This window comes from Lethenteron reissneri, chromosome 9 (genome assembly GCF_015708825.2).
Source record: "Lethenteron reissneri isolate LAM-NWPU_2019-01 chromosome 9, ASM1570882v1, whole genome shotgun sequence".
NCBI lineage: Eukaryota > Metazoa > Chordata > Hyperoartia > Petromyzontiformes > Petromyzontidae > Lethenteron > Lethenteron reissneri.
Window position 1 is genome coordinate 3174647 of NC_083787.1, and position 24500 is coordinate 3199146.

General features: G+C 38.7%; 1 protein-coding gene across 1 annotated transcript; it reads left to right on the forward strand.

Annotated features, from left to right (window-relative positions):
• Positions 1–23421, forward strand: LOC133340433 (beta-1,4-galactosyltransferase 5-like). Its single transcript, XM_061548656.1, has 8 exons — positions 1–274; positions 8923–9045; positions 11197–11313; positions 12526–12650; positions 16473–16777; positions 18518–18640; positions 19112–19213; positions 20953–23421. The coding sequence occupies exons 1-8, from the start codon at positions 181–183 to the stop codon at positions 21098–21100; spliced, it is 1137 nt and encodes a 378-aa protein (XP_061404640.1). The 5' UTR covers positions 1–180; the 3' UTR covers positions 21101–23421.
• Positions 23422–24500: the final 1079 nt, after the last annotated feature.

Sequence of the window (24500 nt, forward strand, 5' to 3'; positions counted from 1 at the left end):
CGTTCTGGGCGACTTCCCCCTTCATGGCAACGGCGGGAAGGCGGCGGCGGTGGCGGCGGACGAGCTATCGTCGCTTGCGCTGAAGAGAAATACATTTGTACTAAAAGCATTAAATTAAAAAAAATTACAAACAGTGGCGAACGTTCAAAAATATATACGCAAGATCAAATTGCAACTAAGATGAAGAAATCGTCCCGCCGTTTGTTGGCGTTGCTTTTCCTCTTCAGTTTTTCATCGTCTTTTATGTACTTCATTTACGTCGCACCGGGCATAGGTGAGACGAAGGGGGATGGGGGGGCCCGGCCCGCATCACGGCTCACATTTAAATATAAATTAGCACGAAATTATTATTTGCAAAAAAAAATACGTGCGTGTTGAAAGCTTTGCGAGGTTGTTTTTATATTTTTTGTACGTTAACGCGTCGTCAATAACGGTCGTGGTTTTTTTTTTTACATATGAATGCATTATATTTTTTTTGCGGAGAAATATTCCAAAGATTGTATTAACAAAAATGTGTTTGGTCCTCGTCCGCATGTGTGTGGGTGCGTGATGGGGGTGGAGAATTGCAGCCACCCTCGTTTGCCAATGAATGGGGAGGGGATTCTTTAGGGTTTTTGTGGAGAAGGGGGCACGTTTGTCAATTAATGAGGGGGGCTCTGGTTTATTTTAGAGGGGTCGTTAAATTGACGAGGTTGTATTTCGTTGCTTGTGAATTCTGTTAAATTTTCTCGTTTTGTGCGATTTTTAACGTTTTGCAGATTGTCTTGCCAGCAGCAACCTTTTAACGTTTTTCCACAGGTTTTTTTAATTGTAATTTAGCAAGCATGTTTTTGTTTATGTATGAATGCTGATGGTTGATCGTTTTTGGCTTATTCCATAAATACATTATCGAGATATAAAAAAAAGATTTAAAAAATGATTTCATGAAATCGAAATGTGCACCAATGCTCTCCTGTGCAAATGTTGATCTGTTTTGCACCATCAATATTATCACCCCAGGGCAGAGATAAGGTTTATTGAAGACAGGTCCACCCAATATGCTCATAAGAATATATATGAAAAAATCTATTTTAAAGCAGACGTAATACAGGTACAATGGAAATAGGCCTCAAAACCAATTACATCTCGGCTAATTATATATATCTGATTTGTTATTTACCAGCGTTTGATATATTTCCAACTTGGTTTTACCCCCCTTCCATGCTAACACCAATAACTGTCAGAGCTGCTTTCTAAGCGCCTACCAGATTCTATTCCCCAATGTCTCGTATTGGCTGACAGCGACCGAGCTGTGCACACACTGATAACAAAATGCTTGTCTGCTTTGTGGGTGGTAGGCAACCTTTCTATGTGGTGGGCCACGTGCTTTAAATAGGTTTGATTTCCGGCAGCACCCAGCACCCATCCATTGATTCCTGCTGGGGGAGTATGATTGAATGACACAATTCATAGTGTTAAAAAATGGTCTTCACCTGCTAATCTTTCATTGGAAGTTGCATCTGCACAAGTCAGTCGTGTACAAGGTCAGAATTATGAAATGGCATATTGTTAAGATATTTATTGCTTGGGGCTTTGGGTACGATCTTTGTGTTTGGAAAGCCATGCCAAAGCACCAAAGGAGATGCGGATAACATTTTTTTATACCAATGAACATGGCACACAGCGAATAGAGAAGGTGATTGACTGATGGTGAACTGTCTATATACAGAAGGTGATGGACTGACGGCAAACCGTAAAATTGCATAGTGGGCATATAAAAAAGGCAGAGGAAGGAATGGAGAGAGATGAGAGGTGGGATACAAGGGAGTGGTTTGAAAAAGAAGCCAACAACAACCACTTTGAAATACGAGATGCTCATGGGTGGAAATATGGTATATGGTGTACATTGCGAGCTTGCTTGTATTGACATTTGCCGTCCCAAATTGCTGAATTGACCGTCAGCGAAATGGTAATAATGCAATATACAGTATTACGGTACAGAATAAAACCACACGGGCCTCCTTGTAAATGAACAGTTAAACAAGTTATTGTATCTAGCCGCTGCACATGGACATTTAAATATAATAAATAAATAAACATCAGCAGTACTGTACAGGACATAGGCTATTTATCTTATTTGATGGTTCTTATTTTTCTGTTCTGTGACACTGAGCCTTATGTTTGCCTTTTGGCACTGCCTGGTGGCTGTACTCTAATAGGCTTTGTAGTTGCCACCTTTCTCTAGGACTCTCAGCTGGGAACATTCGCTACCCTCATGTTGGCTGTGTTTACAACAAAGTGGCGTTTGCCTGGAGTGCATACGTTCCTCTTCCCATCAGTAACTACAGCTGGTTACACGAGTGCTTACAAACAGCATACCGACCACATTGTTTGCCTTAAATCACACATTTATTTCAAAGTTCATTCTGAGGGTTGTGGTAAATGCTCATAATTGAAATGAATTATTGATGCTAATGGGTTTTTTTGCCAAACCATTACGTTTAAAGTAAACATCTGCCACTTCATGCATATATCAGTTTTTGACAAGAGCCAATTGTATTAATGGATAGTAGTATAAAACCTCAAAACATTGTAAACATACCTTCCTGGCCTGGAGATATGCATAGGGCAGCATGGGCGGAAGTTAGCAGAGTAAAATACAAAATTACGGAATGTTTTGGCTTGAAGTGGAGCTATTGGCTGTGTTTTTGCATGTCACCATTAAATGAAACTGAAATATGTAAATAAAACAGCTGATGTGCATTGCGGGCAGACAGGTTTTTCAGGATGAATTCAATGTTCACATTCAACATCGGAGGTATTGCCAGAGAAGAAGACATCTTTTTGTGCACATTGGTATACTGTGCACAAAAAAAAACATTTATTAGCACATACAATTTGTGCGTAGCATATCGATTTTGCGTTTCTGAGCGCTCAGTTTAGAATTACTGTAATGTGAATACGAGAAAATTGAGGCCTGGAATTTCCATAGTTGCAAAGTCAGGTGTGTTAAATTGCAATAGATGCTCCTGAACCGGATTCTGGATAGATCTGTCAGCTCATAAATTTTCCACTGTAATTTTAGTTCACTATTTGTATTAATATGATTATTTTATGCCACACTTTAAGTTTACAGTGTGCTTGTTCTAATCTGTGCTTTTGGTGGAATTTTAAGAGCTACATGCACATATATTGGCATGATTATGGTAAGTCATGGCTTTGTGACTGCGGAAGCTTAGTATTGTGGAAAAAAATATTTTTTTTAATCTTGTGGCAGCTTGCCTGATCGCTATAATGTCATAAAATGTGTGGCATAATTTTAAATTGGAGCATGCAAATGTGGCCAGCATGCCGATGTATTCCAGACTGCGGCTTGCTATGAATAGTTTGTGAAACAGTAAGGAGTTGTTAGACGAAATTTATTTCAAGGAGACCAAATCCATTGCTCAGCTGCCATCTGACAGTTTTATAATAATGTGCTGAAGTGGGTAGTATCCTTGGCCCCATGTACAATAACATACAATGAATGTTCGCAGACATTTTTTTACAACAATACAGTGGGATTTCACGATTTAGATATATACAATACATAGCACCAAGCATTGTTTTTTTTCATGCCCCCAGTTTCCATTAGCATAATTCTGATGCCATTGGCTTGCATTTTATAAGTGGCACTTGATGAAAGATTTATGCCTTTCCAAACCTTATTATATTTTTGCAGTCCTTGCACAAAGCAGCCTTATACGGTGTATTTGTTGAAGTGACATATCTCAGTGTATTTAAAAAAGTACCTACAATAGTCTAACAGACTGTACCGTTTGACGTTGGTTTCTCAGTGTTATTCATTACAGAACTTGTGTAGAAAGTAGTCATCACTTGTCATTGTTCTTCGTTTAAACATTGAACTGCATGAGGGATACAGTAAAGGATATGTTTTCTGGTGTAGTGTATCTCTGACGCAGAGTTGAAATTATGTCACAATAATGATTTGTAATTTTAGAAATGCACCGCATATCTGGTTTCAACTGCCATTTAAGATAATGAGTAGACATGTGGTAGGGTTTCAACCATTTGAAGAAGGTTCATAGTTTTTGGTTTAGAGACTTTTTAAAATTTAAAATACTGTGGTAATTTTCATATTTAATATATGTAAAATTAGCTCAGTTGGGCCATCCCATTGGGAAGGATTACTTGCAGAAATGTTTTTTTTACAAAATGGCAAGACACTAGAAACAATATATCATAAATATATTTGCAAAATCCTGTATACCATTGTGGTCATGTACCACTTTTATGGTTCGTTTAGTCTGCATGTAACCGTACCTTTGCTGTTTAATGTGAAGAGCCATTTGTTGTTATAAGAATACAGTTGGTTGACTTCGGTGCTCATAAGCAACAGGAGTATGGGACCATGTTGTGGCTTTAACTTTAATTCAGGAGGCCATGTTTGAGACCACTTAGACTTATTTTAGAAGTCAGAAAATTGGCCATTTTATATTTTATTATTCCCTTGGCAGGGAATCGCCAATTGCCCGATGCAATTACCAGCGAAACGTCGTACTCAAAAATGGTAAATGTTCTGGTTTCACTCTTCAACACACCGGTGGGCTAAAGTAGTGAACTATTTGTCTTTTGTCAACGTGACACTTTGTTGCTGATTGGCCGTGTCGGGTGGTGGAGGGTTATGACACATTTATAAATAACGCGATCTAACCCAAAAACGTTTATTATGAAGCCTATTTTTGCTACATGAAAGTTTCCTTGCTCCTGAAATGGACTTTTAAAGCCATTGAACCCTGAAAAAAATTAACCCGTAAAAACAAAGTTTTTCACTATAAATCCTTTATATGCGTGGCGGCTAGAGTCCTCTCGTCCTCTGGCTTGAGATGGCTGCCACCTATGGGTCAGATGATTGCCTGCCACCATTAAGCAATTGGTAATTAAATATAATTTATTTTTTCCTAAAAAGTGTAAATTTTTGGGAAAAAAATTTCACGAAAATAAATTGTCACGCACAACGAGTCTGTGTGCAAAATGTCAGCGCGATTGGATCACGGGAAGTGGGTTAAAAAACGACCGAAAGAATTGCACGGTCGTAAGCATGCAAGCAAGCAAGTGAACTTAATATAAAGGATTTAAAAATGGCCTCTTTCCCCATGCAGGTGTAAATGATGTCACTTCTCCAGTATCACATTTATACATTGCCACTGGCATCATAATAATTGGGAAAATCAGGTCATCAGTAATGCATAGATGTTTGGTCAGAGAAATGTTCACTCCCGTGCACTCGGGTAGCATCTGACGCTGCAAAATTTTCTCTAAGGGAACAGCAGCCACATGCTGCTACAGAGCTTAGCAAATGCCCTGGCAACCATGTGCAGGCCAAGTGGCTCAGTGTTCTTTTTCACCTTTAATTTGGTATTCAGAGGCAGATGTTATTCCTGCTAGTAGCTAATACACTAACATGTAGCCAAGTTCATGAAATCTGTTTTTGGAAAGTACATCTCAGTTTAGTACAGAAAACGATGTTGACAATTTCACACTGGGAACAGCAACATAGCCCGTGTTAAAGAAAGACAATATGTAAAAAAAGATATCCTCTAGCATTACACAAAAGCAAACATATCTTTAAACTCCTTATTTGTTTGCATGTTTTATACAGACACCATTATTTTTTTAATTTGCTTCTAGTTTAGAGATGCAAAGAATTAGAAAGTCTCTTTTAAACACCTCTCCTCAACTTAAAAAAAAATGTGAGATAAAAAATACGGCTAAATATATGTCTTCCCAGAGAAGAAGTAAAGCATGTTTCAGGTATCTTGGTTTATTTTTTTGTCTGTACGCTCTTTTATTGGCTCAGTGTTGCCAATCAGCGATAATGAACTAAAATTGTTCAGGGTTGATGAGAATAATTTGAGAGAGAGAGCTAGAGTATTGTGGTCTGAAAGAACATTTGATTGCCGTGTGAAATCAATGGAAAATCTTCTCTGGACCACCCATTTCATTCTTCAACTCATCTTTGCACATCCCTGTTGTCTGCTTGTGTAATTATGTCCTTGCTGCATTGGCCTTCATTATGTTGCTCACTTGCCATAGGATGTCTCATTTTGAGTCTGTGAGGCACTCTTACCACAGGAGCTGCAAAATGGTCACTTGACAATTATTCTGTGCAAAAGTGAAAAAGTTAGAACAAAAAATTAAAACCACTTTCAGTACTCTCTATGAAAGTGTTGGGCAGATTTGTTATATCTTAACATATTATGGTTAGCACACTTACTGCCAAAATTATAACTTCTGCTTTCTCATTGTTTAGTGTCACACTTAAAAACAAACAACAGCTACGTTTTGTGATTGTGACATATGGTGATATTTTAGGAAGCATGCTCAGAATAAGAGCAGATGTCTTGAAATTAAGAGAAAAATCTGCAATGTCCATTCCTGCTACGTCTTTTTCAAGTTGATGATCCTTTTTCTATATTGAGGATGTGCTGGTCATATATTTTCCAAATGGCCAGAAGAACATTAATGGCATATGAATGACAATGGTATAATATTTATGCTGTTATGCAATTGTTCTATTGCTGATGCGATTATTACCTTGCATATGTGCAAAACCACATGCACTACTCCGGGGGGTATCTCCAGCTCGCCACTTGATTTAAGCTGTTAAATGCGCCATCTCGAAAAAATAATGAGCAGCATAATTGCCTGGAGCTGAGCTATCCAAACTCGAGTTTTCTTGCCATATTCATTTGAAATAGTTGGATAATGCAATTATAGCACGAATTTTTTGCCTTTTTTAAAACATTTCTTGAATCCTTTGAATCAGAAAACGTGGCCAAACTCTTACATTCAGCATATTTAAACATGCACACTTCATACCATATTGTGCAAAAACTAATTTAGAAGATTGTGAAACTGTTTTTGTAAAAAAAATGCTTAGGTTTGTGTAAACATGTGAACATAACCACACCCACCCTTTTAGCATGCTCACATATTTAACAATTTCACATCTGGTGTATTTAAACAGTCTCATGTGAATTCATATGCATTGTTCAAGTCATAACATTGAAACAGAGCTTGGTGTGTATGGAAACATCATATGGCTGTAAAATTATGTTGATAGAAATTAAACATTGGCCAACATATTAGCCGTTATGTATATTGTCATCTTGAATTATTATTGTAAACACGTCTCGGCCAAAGCAATACCTGTTGTAATTGCGTTTTTTCTTCTCATTTTAAGACTTATCCCATGTTTTATTCAAGGTTGATTGGATATCCAAACTATAAATTTCATACTAAGCTACATAATTGTTCCAACAAGACCTGCCATTTTATTTTATTTTTTATAAAGTAAAAAAACATGTCTGCCAAGAATGAAACCCTCAGCTGCCACTAAAAAGCAGTGTTGTGCAGTTTCCCATTTTCTCACAGTTCTGCAAAAATGTTTGCCGCAAATTGCTTTCTTTAATACGTAAAAGAAGCAGTCGCCTCACATAGTCAGTTTTAGCCATCGTCGCTCGGCATGGCGACCGGTCGCAGTGCGGGGATGGGTTTGTTGCCATGGTGAATCTGCTGCGCTGCACAAATTCAGAGGCAACGGAGCTAAAAATGAGCCTCGTGAGGTTCTGAGCCAGCTGACGTGTATGACAACCAACCATTTTTTTTATTATTCCACCGTGTATACATTATTTTAGTGACTCATTTGACGAGAGTGCATCCAGTGCTACTTGCGCTGATGGCCAAATTGATCCCATGGGTGCCGTATGCACATATAGCTCACATGAATTGAGTGAAAGTTGTATAGAAACAAGCACGTATAAAACATTTTCCATTGATTTTTTTAAGTTTCATTACATATGTCAATTGTGATGCTTCGTGTAATTTTAATTGTGACTGCCCCCATATGCCGAACACTCTAATAGATTAATACCACGTGTAAATAAAAAGTCTCAGAACTAAATCTGGCCATCAATAAATATAATCAGTAAACTTGATGAACAACCTGAATTAATAGAAACATTGCTTACAAATCCTGGAAGTAATGCTAGCTTACTGCAGCTGATAGTTACTTACTTTTCACATGCCTATAAGGTAACGCTACAATTTGCGACATTTTAAAAAATCGTAAAAATACTGAAAAAGATCATGGGTACTTCAAATTATGTCTTGCATAACATGGATTATAGGTAGGAAAATTGTAAGCATGTTTTCTCAATCCCAAAATAACACGCAGCCCAGTTTATAGCAAAGAAAATGTGTTTAAGACATCATTGGTTGCGTGCTATCTATTGGGACTGGGGTACAAATTGCCACTTGCAGGCCCTCAGGCAATTGTGCTTACTCCACATTCTGGTACCTATTTTCCCTGGATTCCTTATGAAATATCTTCCTTTGTACGGCGTGCTTTTTTACATCAAGGCCATTGGTGCACAAGGTCAGTTTGAAATAAAAAAATTAGATTAAGGATGGTCTGTTCTTGTCCCAGTAATTGGTTTGCTTTAGTTATCAATTGGGATAGACATCACATCGTTGATGAATAATTGTAAGCATTCATGAAGTAGTGATGATGTTAATTAATATTTAAGAATAATGATGATAATAATGATGAGAGCATTATGAATGAATAATGATGCGGATGACAATGCATATGCTTAGTGAAGCATATTTGGAAATTAATCGAGAAATGACAATGTTCACGGACAGACATTGTAAGGTCTGATTAAAATCTTCACGAATGTTCGTTTCCTTTTCATTTTAAATAGTCTTAACACTAACACTTTTGAAATGTTTTACAAGGGTACAGGATTACATAATCCAAGGCAGTTTACATGCTTGTGCAGTGTGTGTTTAATAATTAAACATGCATATACAGGTGTTTATTTGACATGGTACACAATGATTCATAGAGAGCACCTTTACTCTTGTCCTGTCTTGCAGCAAACACGTACCTGTTTGTGATCCAAGCACGCACCAGTGAGGTGCATCGAAGCCTGGGGAATTTCTACGCACAGGTGATCCGGGTTGGCATGAGGGCGCCAAACTCGTCCCTAAACGATACTGGTGAGAGGTCAACTGGTCTTTCTGTCTATCGTTTGCCTTCACTGGGCAGGAATTGTGTGGGGTAGAAAAATGTTTCAGTTACCACGAAGTACGAGTACCAGAGGTCGCAAACGGGTTTTGATTCCTTACCCGTACCCGGCCACACCAGGGTCGCAAACGGGTACCCGTACCCGTACCCTACCCGTACCCGGCCGGGTACGGGTAGGGTACGGGTATCGGGTACCTGATTGCGACCTCTGGGATGAAGCCATGTTGCAGGCGCGGGTGGGTTGATTATAGGAACTTGAATTGTGAGAAGAGACAAGACGTTGGGAAATGAGTGACAAACGGTGACTCACCAGTGACTCACGGCCTACCCGTACCCGTACCCGGCCGCACCAGGGTCGCAAACGGCTACCCGTACCCGGCCGGGTACGGGTAGCCGGGTTTCGGGTAGGGTACGGGTATCGGGTACCCGGTTGCGACCTCTGACGAGTACCTTTGAGACTGCTCTCACATAAGTAGAGTGACATCGTCATTACCAAGTATTGCTGTTAACATTTACAGGTTTCCCTCTCTTTATGCGGTTTCAGTTTGTGCGATTTCGCATGTATGCGGCTAACCCATTTCTACCCAAAATAAAAAAATATGCGGTTTGAATTCACTCATGCGGCTACGAGGTCTGCTGTGGGACAACATTGTGTGTACTTTTGAGCTACTCGGTAGGCAGCTGTCTCGTGCGACTTTGCTTTGTGTGCTTGGTTGGAATGCGTCGACCGCATTAAGCAAGGGAAACCTGTACATCGTTATCATCATTGTTTAATCATTATTAACACACAACTTTCTCATAACCTGTCTTAATTCACCATCAATGGTTCACCATCCATAGTGAATTAATACATCCTTTGGGAAAAAAATATATAACAAGCAAATACACAGTGAATCACGTGGTATTTTACGTAGCCAAATATGTTCTTTACTGCCGGTTGGTTGGCATTTGACGTGTTGTGTATGGACAGAAGGTGGCTTGTTTTCAGTGTTGGTGTAATCTAGCAGCAATTTAGATTACTTGGTGACTGAGTTTTAAGACTGCTGCATTAATGCCCCGCAGTGCAACTTCATTACTGCTGGTGCAGGAAACCCAGTAAATGGACTCCATTTAATTGCGGTAGACTTATTTATGAAGTGAAAAATATATTTTCCCCAAATTTCTTACAGTTGTCACGAGACAAAAATACATTCGGAGATCTTGCAGAGCAGTGGGGCCCACGTCAAAGAATGCCCCATGAAACATATTTTTCACAGTACTGATAAATACTTTGGTTGACCTTTTTATCCTTTACGCAGTCGGGGGGAGCATTTTTCCATAAGCTCTACTTGAAATTATTAGTTACATGACAGCCATACCGATATATATTTCTCATGTTGACATTTTGCCAAATGAAGTGTTAATCCATATTTATATGATTCAATGGTAACGGGCTGCGACAATCAACTCACTCTACTTGAGAACCTGCTTTTAATCATTGGCAGCTGTTTGGGTTCTAATCTCGGCTCAGCCGTGCCAGCTCAATGCTCTGATCTATATCCCACTTATAACCGCCTTCTATTCACATTAAATAAAACATATCTCACATGTTTAGTTTATATCATATAGGCACTGCAGTGCTTTGCAAGTTGTATTTGTAACACTTTCAATTAGGGTATTTTTTCGATTTAAAATCCCCACAACATTTCGAACTGGGGAATAGGGTAGGGTGGTCGTGGGAAGAGACCAAAACACTCAACACATTTGTCTGTATTATTGGATCAATGATTTTGTAACAAATTGACCCGTGTGTGTGATGCATACTTTAGTAGGTGGCAGTTTTTATCCTTTTTGAGAGAATTTGTGCTATAAGTTGGAAATGTTTAAATAGAGATGTTACTGGTTGTATAACACGACTACAGTGTGCATATTTAAAGAATGGAAAACAACTCTCCAAACATGCTGCTAATATTAGCAGTAATCAAATCATGAATACATTTTGAAGGTTAAATTAGAAAATACAGTCAGGGTCTTGGCCCTATTAGGGACTGTAGTAGTGTGTAAGAGCACAAAACAATAATTGTATTCAAAATTTTCATACGCTAATTTGCATATTGTATTACCTTAAAATGTTTCCATTACAGAATCGACAGCGTACCGGATAAACTCGAGTGATTATCAGATGGAGATGACCACTTACCTGCCAGCAGGATTTACTTATCGGCCAGACCACATTTGTCCAGAGCGACTGCCATCCATGAGTAAGAATTCATGCATATCACTTCAGCTATTTTCACCCAATGGCCCAATGGCATGGCTGAATGCCCACTACAGTTGAAAGCATAATCCATTCTGGCTAAATATTCCCAACCTAGTCAACCACCAAAAGAAATTCCAGAAATGATTTTATTCATATTTTATTTGTCAAGAGTCGGTGACCATGTAGGTATAGATATTACTGACAGGTAACAGCTTCCCTACGGCAATTGCCACTGCAGAGCGGGAACATGAAAACTCGGGCAGTCTTCTAGTAGTAGAGGGGCCTTGGTTCCTGACCACCGTCCTTTTTTTTGCATATATTTTTTATGCTTTTGGGTTTTTAAAGCAAGTGGTCACATTTATGTTTGCCATATTGCCTACCATCATCCTTGTAAAGCAAAGTGAGGGAAAAAGGGCTTGTGCAGCTCAACTCAGCTATTGTGAGCCAAGGATATGTTTTCGAAAAGCCAAATTTCTATAATTTAAATGTGGTCACCCGTTATAATTTTTGGTATTGCATCAATTTTTGGTCTGAAATGCATTCGACCTTCAGAAACCACAACCATTATTTACACCTTGATAATACTTGGCTACATACATAGTAAACATACATATGAATGATTAAAACGTAGATAACACATACATGTTCAAAAAAAAATCTTCATTTAAATTTTACCTATTTTACCCTTAAATTCTGTAATTTTAGATGTTCTTTTTTATTAACAGTTGAGTTAACTTGTTTTTAAATGTATTTATGAAATATCTCATTTCATTTTGCTGAAAGAAATTTGCATTAGCTTTTTTATTATGCATTTGTTCATTTTCATTCTCATTTTGTTGGTTAAACCGTACGTTTAATGCATACAAACACGTTTGCATGTTGGTTACAGTGAATAATTTGTGACTAAAAATGCACTCTAAGATGCCACATCAACGTTTCATGAAGGCTAATTGCATCCGCTCACAATCAGCTCAAATAGCTCCCACAGGCAGCATCCCACTTTTGCTTTGTAAGCACTAAAGACTTAATCGCTCAACATTTGTAAATGGGAAAAACTGCATGCGTACAAGATCCCTATTTAGTTGAACATGTTTTAACTTGCAACGGAAGTCGGGCATAATAAGCACAGGTGATACTGTTCTAGTCGGTGGCACTCGACCTTCAGCGCAAGCATTCGGTCGTGTGTGTGTGTGTGTGTGCACGTGTGCCACAGAGGGTGAGATGGAGGTGAATATGAGCGAGGTGAGCATGGGGGAGGTGTCTCGCCAGCTGGCGCGCGACATGCATATCGAGCCTGGTGGATTCTGGAGACCCTCGGATTGCCAGCCTCGCTGGAAGGTACCATGTAGGGTGTGGCCGTTTTCTTTTGCTCGCAGAGGCTCAAGCATAACGCAATGGTTGGAGAGCCCCACGCAGTTGTTGCAAGAGCCGGTGGTGCCTTTCTTTCACTAAAATAATATTGAGCCATTACAAAAACGCTCATGAAAAACCGTGAACTCTTTCACTTGTGCTGCTTTGTGTGTGCATGCTTGTGTGCGTGTTTGTCCCTGTTGTTTGTATTTGTATGTGTTATATTTGCTAAGCTTGTCACGGAACATGCAAACTGGAACATTTTCATTTTTAGTATTTTTGTTGCTGTTTCAGAATAATACATTTTCATGGACACTCTACATGGATACACACTCGTCGATAAACTTGAGAATTTGTATTGTCACTCTGAGGTAGAAATAAGGGAAGATATATGGTTTATATAGAACAGATGGTTCCTCTATACATGGTTTGTGCATCATTGAGTCAGTGATCCATACCCAAAAGGCTAAATGCATGAAGGCAAGATATATTGTGCTCGCAAAATTAATGCTCACAAAATCAGTGCTCATTAGAAATAAACAGGCACGGAACAACGGTGGATTTTTTTCGGACAGTGTCCACTTTGTGAATCTGTAAAACAAGATGGAAGTCCCTTTTGTTGTGACCAATAATGGTTGTGAACAATTGGCTTGTAGTAAGATAGTACAAAAAAGACCATTGACAGCTACAACTGCACATCCTGCCATGTAGCATGGCATTGTGAAATCTTGCCCGACTACCACAGGCATTCATTTTACTTGCAGTTAAAAAGCCTTGTCCTGTGGTATTCAATGTGATAAATGGGCGAAGTGGCAAAATTTGACTGACCATTATTTTTTATTCATTGGAAGAATGCTTCAGTGCTAATTATTTAATTCATAAAGCCATTTTTAATGTTGTTTTCAATATAAACCAACAATCGGTTTCACAATTAAACCATTGTTATCTTCTTAAATTGTTCATCGTGGTGTATGTGCTCAGACTCGTGCATGCGTTCGTTAAATTTGCTTTTATAGAAAGAAAAACACAGTTCATCTGCAAAGCGTTGGCTGCAAACAGTAATTGGAATTGTAGATAATATTGCAATTTAGATTGCAGTTTAGTTTTATCTTTCTTTAAAATATGACGTTTTAAACAGAATATTTAGAATAATTATTTCGCGTTGTTTCTTTTGTTGCATTTCTGTTAAGCCAGAATGGGCATTTTAATTAGTCAGTGAATGTGCATGGGAAAGTAAAGGATTATAGTATTGGTAATGAAGATGGATTGAGTTAATTCTGTTACATGTACAATTTATTAAAATTCAGGTGGCCTAGTAATGTGCACTATGCTTCTGGATTTAGAATTACCACCCTGTCATATGTCCACCATCTGATAATGCTAATTTATATATGAAATATCTGCTGCCTTTGTTTGCATAGACGGACTTTTTATGGCAAACTGTACAGTGTTACTTTCAGTTATAAATTTAAAAAAATTCTCACTATCTGAATATTTTACGGCACCTGACAGCCCAATACTAAGCTCTGTGGGTTCCTCCTCGACTTGATTTACGGTATTCAGAATCACCACTCGTCAGGCTAAGCCTTGCCCTACCGTCTTGATTCCAAAAATGCAATCGCAGTCCCTGACTAGGAATTACGAGAATCACACAGCTCTACTCTAAATATATAATGTTTTTTGTTCATGATGATGACACTTGGAATAGAATACATGCATATTTCATTAATTCAATGTTGACAGTATTTTGTATTACTTTGTTACAAAGCATTTTTGAATTGTGGCATATATCTTACGATAATAATTCGAGCAGACGTGTAGCATGTTAAGTTAAATCAGTGGATGCCTTGTTCAATGTCCAAATATTCTAGCTCAGGAGTTCCAACGAAGTGTTCGTGGCTTGGCTGTGCTGCCCTGGGTGACCCTGAATTATAAAGGAGGTTGCTGCTGGCATTGGCGTGTGGCTTAAACAAATAATTTTATGGGGAGCCAGAAAGTGTTTGCACGACAGCCTTATGACCTGTTAATGTTTTTTTGGTAACATTTTTTGTTGGCCACGCAAAAAACAGATCTCACAATGAATCAGCGTGTACTCTGAGATTTAAAGTGTAAGAGAATGAGCACTTTGTGTTTCGAAGCACGTGTGTTGCTTGTTAATAGCCTGTAAAGTAGATAATGGCTCAGCTTTGTGAATAGAGTACTCTGTGTTATGTCCGGCCTATGCAGGATATTTTAACAGTTGAATGGATGAGGGTTGCTCACTGCAGTAATATACAAAAATTGTGGCAATCTATCAATAAAGTGTGCACCATGCGTACTCTTTGCGTCTCAATCCTCGCCTTGGTTCGTATCACCAAAAAATCTTTATTCAATTACAGCTGCTTCCACGGTGACAGCTTGTGTTAATGGCTGTTACTGTTTAAGCTGTCATAGTTATCCAGATAATGTCAGCGTGTTACATTTTGTATGCTACTGTATTCTGCACAAGATGTGAGCGTGTTCTTTGTTAGTGGATTTTTTTTTACATTGTCGACTCATCTCTCAATGTAATTTCAAGAGAATGACTTGTTATTTCTAGTTTCATCTCCCTCCCAGTTAGTGTAATCCTTTGTCAATTCTATTGTGGTTAGTGACAATATATACAGGCATAGGAACACATTGGATATGAAAAGAGGAAACTTTCACTTCTGCCTTACAGGCCTCTATGTGATACTTTTTAACAGTTAACTCAGTGACTTTCAACACTGATTGCCCAATAGTAAACTTATGAATGCTTAACAATGTTTGACCACATGTACTGCTGTCTGGAAAATGGCACCAATAGCAGAAGTTGATACAAGTTAGAGGTTGCTTCTGATAGTGTTGTTTATAAAGGGAAATGTATTTATCTTTATTTAAGTATGATGAAAAAGCTATTCATTGTTTTGTATATCTATAGTTGACCTGTATGTCTAGTCTTTAAACACAATAGAGTTCCTTCAAAAATCTCAAAAGAAAGGTTTTCATGGTGGTTATGTTTAGCTGTATCCTAAATTACTTTACCATTATATGTTTAACCATGATACAGATTGCATTCTAATGAAAACGCTTAACGTTTGCAATGTTCGCACAATTATAGTACAATTAAAATTGCTACTCGTGGCTTTGAAAACAATGCATTTGCTTACGTGGCGCTGTATTAGCTTAGTGAGCAGAAATGAAATTAAGCTTGTTGAGTTGTGTGTTCATTCACATGTGTGATTTATGTGCTTTGTATTGACCAAGCATTGCTATTGTTTTGTATCACAGTTCTTACTATCACCATTGAATACAGTTGTGCACTTTTTAAGCCAGTGGTCTTGTACAACACACTTTTACACTGCTATCATGTTTTTGTATTGTTGTAACGTTCGGACCTGCCCCGACTGGACATCTCTGAAAAAGAGCTGTGTAGCTCATCGGATTCCTCCAGTAGAAATTAATATACTGATTCTGATTAACTTTTACCACTGGTTTACCAATAAGTGAAACACTTCAGCATTTTCTGAAAACCATAATCACTGCTTTAAGACATCAGTCTTGAACTATTTGAATCTCAGAGGGAAGGTAGCCACCTTGTTAGCACTGTTGTCTCGATCATTTGTGCTTGTTAGTTCATAGTAACCATGAAACACATTTTTTTCATGCGCCTGATTGTCTGAAATTGTGCCTGCGTTGCAGTTTGATCTCACGCGCACAGGATTACCTGCTCAATCACCCACCTTGCACACCTCCTGTCCTTGGTTCCAATTATGAGCCTTTGCGCTAATTTTTATTTCTGCAAACTCACAGGTGGCAATCCTGATCCCCTTCCGCAACCGGCATGAGCATCTGCCCATCCTACTCCGGCACCTGCTGCCGATTCTGCACCGCCAGCGGCTGGAGTTTGGCATATTTGTTGTGGAGCAGGCGGGTAGCCGACTCTTCAACCGTGCAATGCTCTTCAATGCGGGCTTCATGGCTGCACTGCGCTCATACTCCTGGGACTGCTTCGTGTTTCACGATGTGGACCATGTGCCTGAGAATGACCGTAACTACTACGGGTGCAGCGAGATGCCTCGCCACTTTGCTGTCAAGCTGGACAAGTATGCCTACAAGTGAGTGAGGGATGTGGCCGTTTGTGGAGCACTGCGTATGTGTATTCTTGGCCTGTACTGTTGTATCATCATCATCACTACCACTGTCAACCACGAACAATCCACTGCTGGATGAAGGCTTCCCCAAGCCATTGCCATCTCTAATGGTCCGTTGATACAACAGTCAACGATATATTGCTTCATCAATTAAAACATTGATGCTAACACATATGCTCTTTGCATTAAATAATGCGGGAGCGAATTGTTTATGAATTCTCTAAATTATATGCAAGTTATCTTATGTTACATTTAGGCAAATTAAGAGAAAACAGCTATAGAAATTCGATAAAAAAAACACGAGGTAAAACATTGTCACAAGGACTCTTGGAATACAATATGACCCCGAATCTGGATGATTAATCAAATCACTGGTATAGTTACATGCCCTTCTGTCTTCAATAACTAAAACTGAATTATCATACTTTTAGAGTGGTGATTGGAAGTTGATGGTTACATTGTTTATACAATGTACGGCTTTGATATCCATTAGGCTGATTTGTTTGAAACACTTGTCATGCTGAAATGTTGACTACCCTCTAACAATCACATCAATAACAAATGGTGCAACCCATTTATATACATATACCACGTGTGTTTTTGATATGTACCAAACTTTGTTTGAGTTGTTATATCATATGAACATTGCTATGGCTTTGAGAAGCCTACACACAACTTCATCGTACATATACCATACTAGCTTTACTACCCAGCTTCGCCCGAGACTTGGATTCTTGTCTTGGATTAATACACGGCCTACGAGGATGGTGGGGGAGGATGCGTGCCGTCAGCAGGCACACTGCGTAACGCTGCTACACGCGGGTGACATCACAGATGTGATGTCACCGATGTGACGTCACCGCTCACTTGCCACGGAAAATATATCCATTATTGCGCCCCCCCCCCCAAATACAAAAATAAATTTTTATACTTTTTGCATTGGGTAGTCTGGAAGCTACCCACATGCCAAGTTTCAAGTTTGTTGCATGTTGGGAAGTATGCTAAACATTTTGAACAGACACATTCACAAATTTCCCTTTTATATATATAGATAAAAGCAATTTTTTTGAGTTTCATCTTTAAAAAATGTTGTGGAAATCTATTATTATCAGTTTTTTTTATTCAATTATTTTACAAATGGGTAAACGGCATTACAGCGGATAGCACGCTGTTATATTTGAACTGGTCCTGGACCACCCACTTCACCAACGAGCACTTCCAAATGTGGTGAAGTATGGGCAAAAAGATCCTTATGACTATATAGCAGTGAACTGACAAAGGGCTGTAATTTCTTATGATCCAATTTTTCTATCCCTGTCATTCCAGTAAATGAGGAAATTTCCATTTGATGCAATAACCTATCACCAGTTGTTTAGAGAATGGTTCTAGCAAATAATATGGAACTACTTCTGAAGTCAGTTCAATATTTATCTCTTTATGCTAAGAGAACATTTCGGTATTTTTTGTCATCAATATGGTGACCCTGGTCACTCTTGCAAGTGAGAATATCTTTGTCTCTTGAGTTCTCATCTGTTTAAGATATAAATGTGACTTTACTTTTTCATACACTGCAAATACTGTTCATCTCATGTCATTCAAACTCAATAATCTTTTTTTAAATCCTATTTCTAAAAGAGTTTTACAAATATTTTTAAATTGTATATTCGACAGAAATGTGTTTCTTTCCTTTATTGTTTCATTTAGGTTGCCGTACACTGAATTTTTTGGCGGCGTGTCGGGCCTTACTACAGAACAGTTCAAGACTATCAATGGATTTCCCAATGCCTTTTGGGGCTGGGGTGGAGAGGATGATGATCTCTGGAACAGGTGAAAGTGGCTGTCTGAGCAGAACATTATTTGGTGTCACATTAGTTAATGCATCAGTGGCAGTTATTACTTAGGGTATCTTTCACCTTGATTAATTTAATATTGAACCAGCATATTTTTTTTACCATTAGCAAAGTGATATCACGTTATTTTCTATCAACAAACACAATGTTTTCAACAATTCTAAGTGCTAAGAAATAGATTATCGTTGCTTGTTACTGTCGGGAGATGAGAAATAAGATCGTTAAGTTTATAATGCCACCTGGTGTCGCATTTCTGTGGAATAAAAAATATATATTCAACTACGTGTACTGTAGATACTCATGTAGATATGCAGTTGAGCCAGTCTGTGGTATTTCTCACCTGGATGTTTGAGAAATTGAACAGCGGTGCCAGCACTGTGCCTTAGGTAGTGAGGGAGTGGGATGTGCCTGTCGCATGAATACTTTGGTGCATATGTCTTCCGTGCAGGGTCACGTTTGCCGGCTACAATGTGAGCCGGCCAGAGGGAGAGATCGGGAGGTACACATCCATCCCCCATCATCACCGTGGCGAAGTTCAGTTTCTGGGACGGTCAGTTGTTCGTGTTTTTTTTAAACACGCTGCCACACCAGCCAAGCTGCTTTGCTTTGACTCCAGCTCTCCTTCAAGTAGTGGAAAATTGCAAAAAATTGGCCATTTAATATATTAAATGTATATCCATGCTTTTTGTGATTTTTACTTTCTACCTAAGTTTTGTACGAGTGTAATAATACCTCTTGAAAGGAGTTGCATAACATTATAATAATGAATGACATGTATCCATAAAAGCATCGCCAAGTCTCTATAATGTTTAGTAGAAGGATCCTGAATGCAGGGTTTGACCAGTTCAACATTTTAAGGAGTGTTTTGCATTTGAGAGGAAACCGCATTATCTCGAGAAAACTCTTACATTACAAAGTCTTAAAAATGTGTGTTTCACCATTACACCAAGATTGTGCTATGTTACAAGTATATGCCAACAAACGCAACTATAAACTTTACTTTGTTTGGTAGATGTGTACTCATCTCCGAAGTCTACACTGGTCGTATTGAACATGCCAACAAATAAGTTGCCTAGAAACACTTTGCTGCTAGGTGTCTTTAAAGCCACACATTCATTCAGAAATGCTTTATATTTTTTTCGACAATGCCCAGACTGCTTGTTTTCAGTGAATACTACACCTGTAAAGTTTATATTTATACTTCCGCTTTTCATTATTGAAGCATACACAAATTCGTTATGCTTTGTTTTGGAGAATGTTTGGGTAAATACCATCTGGTAATGCAGAATTGTTTGTTTAACAAAGCCCAACTGCTGATATGACCTATAATGTCAAAACCAGTGCAGAGTTTTGTTGCTTAAACAAAGCTGCTGAATAATATTTGTTTGGAAAACCAATATGTACATATAATGCAACATATTTTATTCACGTGGAGACACAGAATGGGTTTCTTCCCATATATGCTTTTACCCATAACGCTCCACAAATATGCATTGTGAGTTTGTATACAATAGTATTGTTGAGATGAGGTGCTGTTGCCAATAACAACTGGTAACACGGCAGCATTTGTTTAAAAAGCCTGACTTGTTCAGAGTTTGTTTTCGTAAACAAATACTGCTGGACGGTCTGCAAAGCCGAGGGGCCGATTAAGACGAATTTTTTTTCCATAGAGGGAGATGGAATAGAGAAAAATATTTTTTCAAGAAGACTCCTAGACTGCTCCACCAATTTCAATGAATGACGTGTCATTTGAAAGCTGATGTGAACAAGGTCAAGACTATGAACAATGCGACCGTGTACATGATAGCTTGGTTTGTCTGCTGGGTGCTGTTCCTCACAATAACCCGGCTTGTAACATGAACCTCATTTTAAAATAATACAACGGATAAGTGCCATTGAGGACCTGTGTGTGTTGGGATAGGTGGAGCTTGCTGAGGTTGGCGGGGGCCAGAGTGACGAGTTACCTGGGAGCCGTCGAATAATGACAGTAGTTGATTACCATTGAATCTCAATTGGTTTGCCGCTGGTTTATAATCATTCGGGAGACACGTTTTTAAGGTTCAGTCAAAACAGGACCCGCCAGACAAACCATAGATTTTGCACACAAAAAACACACGAACAACCTCATTGTAAGGTGACAGTGTTATGTTGCAAATTTATTACAAGGCAGCTAGGAATAAGCACATTTGTGTCCCATTCAAGCCAAGCTCCTTTCGCAGTACATGTTGGTTATGTTGTCAGTTGTTTAGCTCCTTTCCTTCAAGTTGTTTGTTTTGGTCGCCCACACAGGTACTCTCTGCTGAGACGTTCGAGGGAGAGAAGCCAGCTTGACGGCCTCATCAACCTGCGCTTCGAGCCCACAGTCAGTGTGGAGCAGCTGTACACCAACATTTCCATTCATCTGACACCTGACCTCGCGCCTGTGTCGGATTACTAAGACGCATGCGCACGTTCGGAATATCACTTATTAAAACGCGTCTCTTTACACGTCACCTCTAAGCAGAAGCAAGCGTCTAGTTTTCGTGGCAGCTCTATTTACACGTCAATATTTGATGAGTTGTACTGCACAGTGCTAAAGTCCCAAGCTGGGCCAACACACTTCTGCAGAACCGCTGGCTTCCTTAGCTCTTTATTTTCAAGTGATGTGGAGGGTATTGTTGAACAAAAACAAAATTAGCTCGTCATCGCTGATAATGCTGTAGATTATAGTGGTCTAGCTCAAGATCTATCGTTTTATTTTACTTCAAGCTATTCAAGTCATCTAGCTCAAGTGCATCTAAAACAAGTGTTTCCCCATACCTTAAAAAATTTGGAGGTCAATATTATAATTGTAAAATGTTGTGTGTTGGCATCTCAGTGCAATTGCATATGTATATATTTCTTGATGTCTTAATTTAAATACAATGGAGATAGTGGCTGGCAAATTGGTGTAGTTAATATAACTACCTTTACATTTATGGTAATTGACTTGACTATTGCACTATGCTTTATAATGTCTGATTCATATGTTGTTGTGATCTGGCTATGGTTTGTGTAGCTTTGGTATCTTGAATTCACTGGTGTTTGTGAACTTGGGGTGAAATTTGTATTTAAAAGTAGTTGCTTTCTAAATTAGTTGAATCGGCACAATTTTTTTATATTAGCAGCTGTTCATATCTCTATTCAGAATTCATGGTTTTGCCTTGTTTATTGACATTGACTTGCCCATTGTGAATAATGTTGTGAGGCCATTACCAATGGTGTCCAAATTTCTTACAAAGAGTGATCTGTCATCTGACCTACTAAGAGGCACCGAGTTAAAATCAAAACTAAATACATCAAAACTATATTTAGTAATAAAATAAGACGAAAGTTTGATAAAGGAAGTTGGTGTGTTAGCAGATTTATGCTGAGCCCCATCACCGGTTTTTAATTGTTTGATTCAGATTTTCCCGACTGGCTTGGATATGGTGCATGTAATTAAAGTGCAAACAGAAAAGATACACAGAATGCAATTAAGTACTTTGTTATCAAACAATTAAAGTAGCATGCCGCTAAATGGTTTGCAAGTACAAAACCTGGGCAATATTTCACGATGCAGTACAAACAAGGTACATTGTGCACAATGTGCATTTCAGTCCATTCATTTCTGGCCACTGATTGAATGCGGCAACGTATCCAGATGCGCGCTCGGAAAGTGCAGAGCCCCACTGCTGCCACATTTGTGTTTTGTATGATTTGTTGTTGTTGCTGTGGGGCAGTGTCGCATCGTCACATCGACAAGCGCGCACAGAGCAGCAGTGTGAGAGACTGGTGTGCGTGCCCGTGCGACTGGTTCACACCTCCCACGGTTGGTTGACAATGTCGAGGGTGAAAAAGCTTGTGTTGGGGGCTCAAAAGGGCAGCTCGGAAATTGTGGGTGCGTCGTTTAAAATTGAACGACAAGTCCTCGTGTTGTTTTACTGGAAGCCCCACTCGACAAAAACGGCTGCAGTGATTACGCACAGATACTGCGTCTGTCACTGGCAAGTGCGCCTGCCCTGCAGCACCCTGGCGTGTTGTCAGACATGCTTTGTTGATGTGTTGTAACGTGACAATAGCCAGAGGTTTTCTTGAGGGACAAAAATATTTTAAGCTTTCACCTTTAATGTATGGCAGCAATATCTAACATTTCATTTTCTGTATAGCTTGACACATTTCTGCTGCATATTAGGAGTTTACTAGTACACCGATTCTTACCATATCACAAAAATAGAATGTTTTGTCATGTTCTTGTTAGCGAGTAATTTATTAATTTATCATTCTTATTCAATTTGCTACTGTTATTTAATATTGTTTGGCAGTTTTTTTATGACACTGATTTTTTTTTAATATTCATGTTTTTGCCTTTTTACATTTGAAATAAACAGTTTATTTTGTTAGTTGTGGATTTATATTTTTTGAGCTTTATTTATTAACGACATAAGACTAGCTGACATTGATGTTAATTGCTGCATGATGCTGGTCATTGTGCGCCATTCTTGAGCTTTAAATTTTTAGCTTTGTTTAAATTTTCGTTTCAGTAAAATTTTATTTTGTCGGGACATAGCGTAACGTACTACTTACAAGGCTACACAGGAATTTTTAGCCTTAAAAATGTATTCTGTCACTTGCTATGAGCTGAATTATATAAGATATGCACATTACAATTTTGTTATGCTGTATGATTGTTTAAACAACCTGTCCATATGAAAATGTGAATCATACAAATGCAATAAAGCAGTGATGAATTAAACCATTCACATTCTTTTGACTCGATGGGAAATTTGCATTTGTCTTCCCATCTCATAACACTCGTCTAGCAAGTAATTTCAGGAGAAAACTGAAGGTAAATTTGCTTGGATGTTGTCAATGAAAAGTTCAGTTGTTGAAGTTATTCCCATTGGCACTTCAAGGCATTCATTTATTCCCTTTTGTGTGACGTCATGCAGGAATACCCAGATGTGCATTAAGTATAATTTGTGTCTTTACATGAAAAGGGATTTGATTGTAGAGGCACTTGCAAGTTTGGTCATAATTCCTTAAAACGACTGCTGGGAATCTTGAAGATTTTGCATAATTTCCATCCACGCGTTTTAGTTTCAATAACCTTGTTGGATTGGAGGTTCTATCAAGACAGTTTTGGAAATATTGTACATGGATGTTTTTTGTTACAAGCTTTAGAAGCGCTGGGAGACCTTTAACATGTGTGAGCATATGTGATGGCGAGCTCGGTGTCATATACCGAGGAGGGCGCGCGGGGTGTTTAACATGGGGGGAGCTCGCGCTGAATTTAGAGCCGAGCACTCTGTCTGCACCTGCTTGCGGGCATCTCTTCCCCATCCTTTGCAACGTAGAGATTCAGGTAGAGCCAGTTCACATTTATTTAATTCAAAACACCTCACATTAAAATATACATGTTGCAGCTTATTTATCTTGCACATGGAATCCACTGGGGTTTTGTATAATTCCAAATTGAAGATGTTCCCCACGCCTAATTAAATGGATTGATAAATCGTTAACAAAGGGGCGTGAATTATAAACCGTATCTCGGTTTACTAATTTGTTATGCCTCTTGCATTAATAGGTAATGATTATTTGGAGTACCTGCCTTCTTGTAAACCATCTTGAAAATATTCCTTTGAAATGCTATACACCAGGGGTCGGGAACCTTTTTGACTGGGAGAGCCATAAAAGCCAAATATTTCTAAATATATTTCATTGAGAGCCATTAGTATTTTTAACGTATAATAAATTAAATGTCTTACTTTTAATGCGACTTCTGGTCACGGGACCCGTGACCCGAGAAATTTTATCTTCAAAACTAATTTCTGTTTACT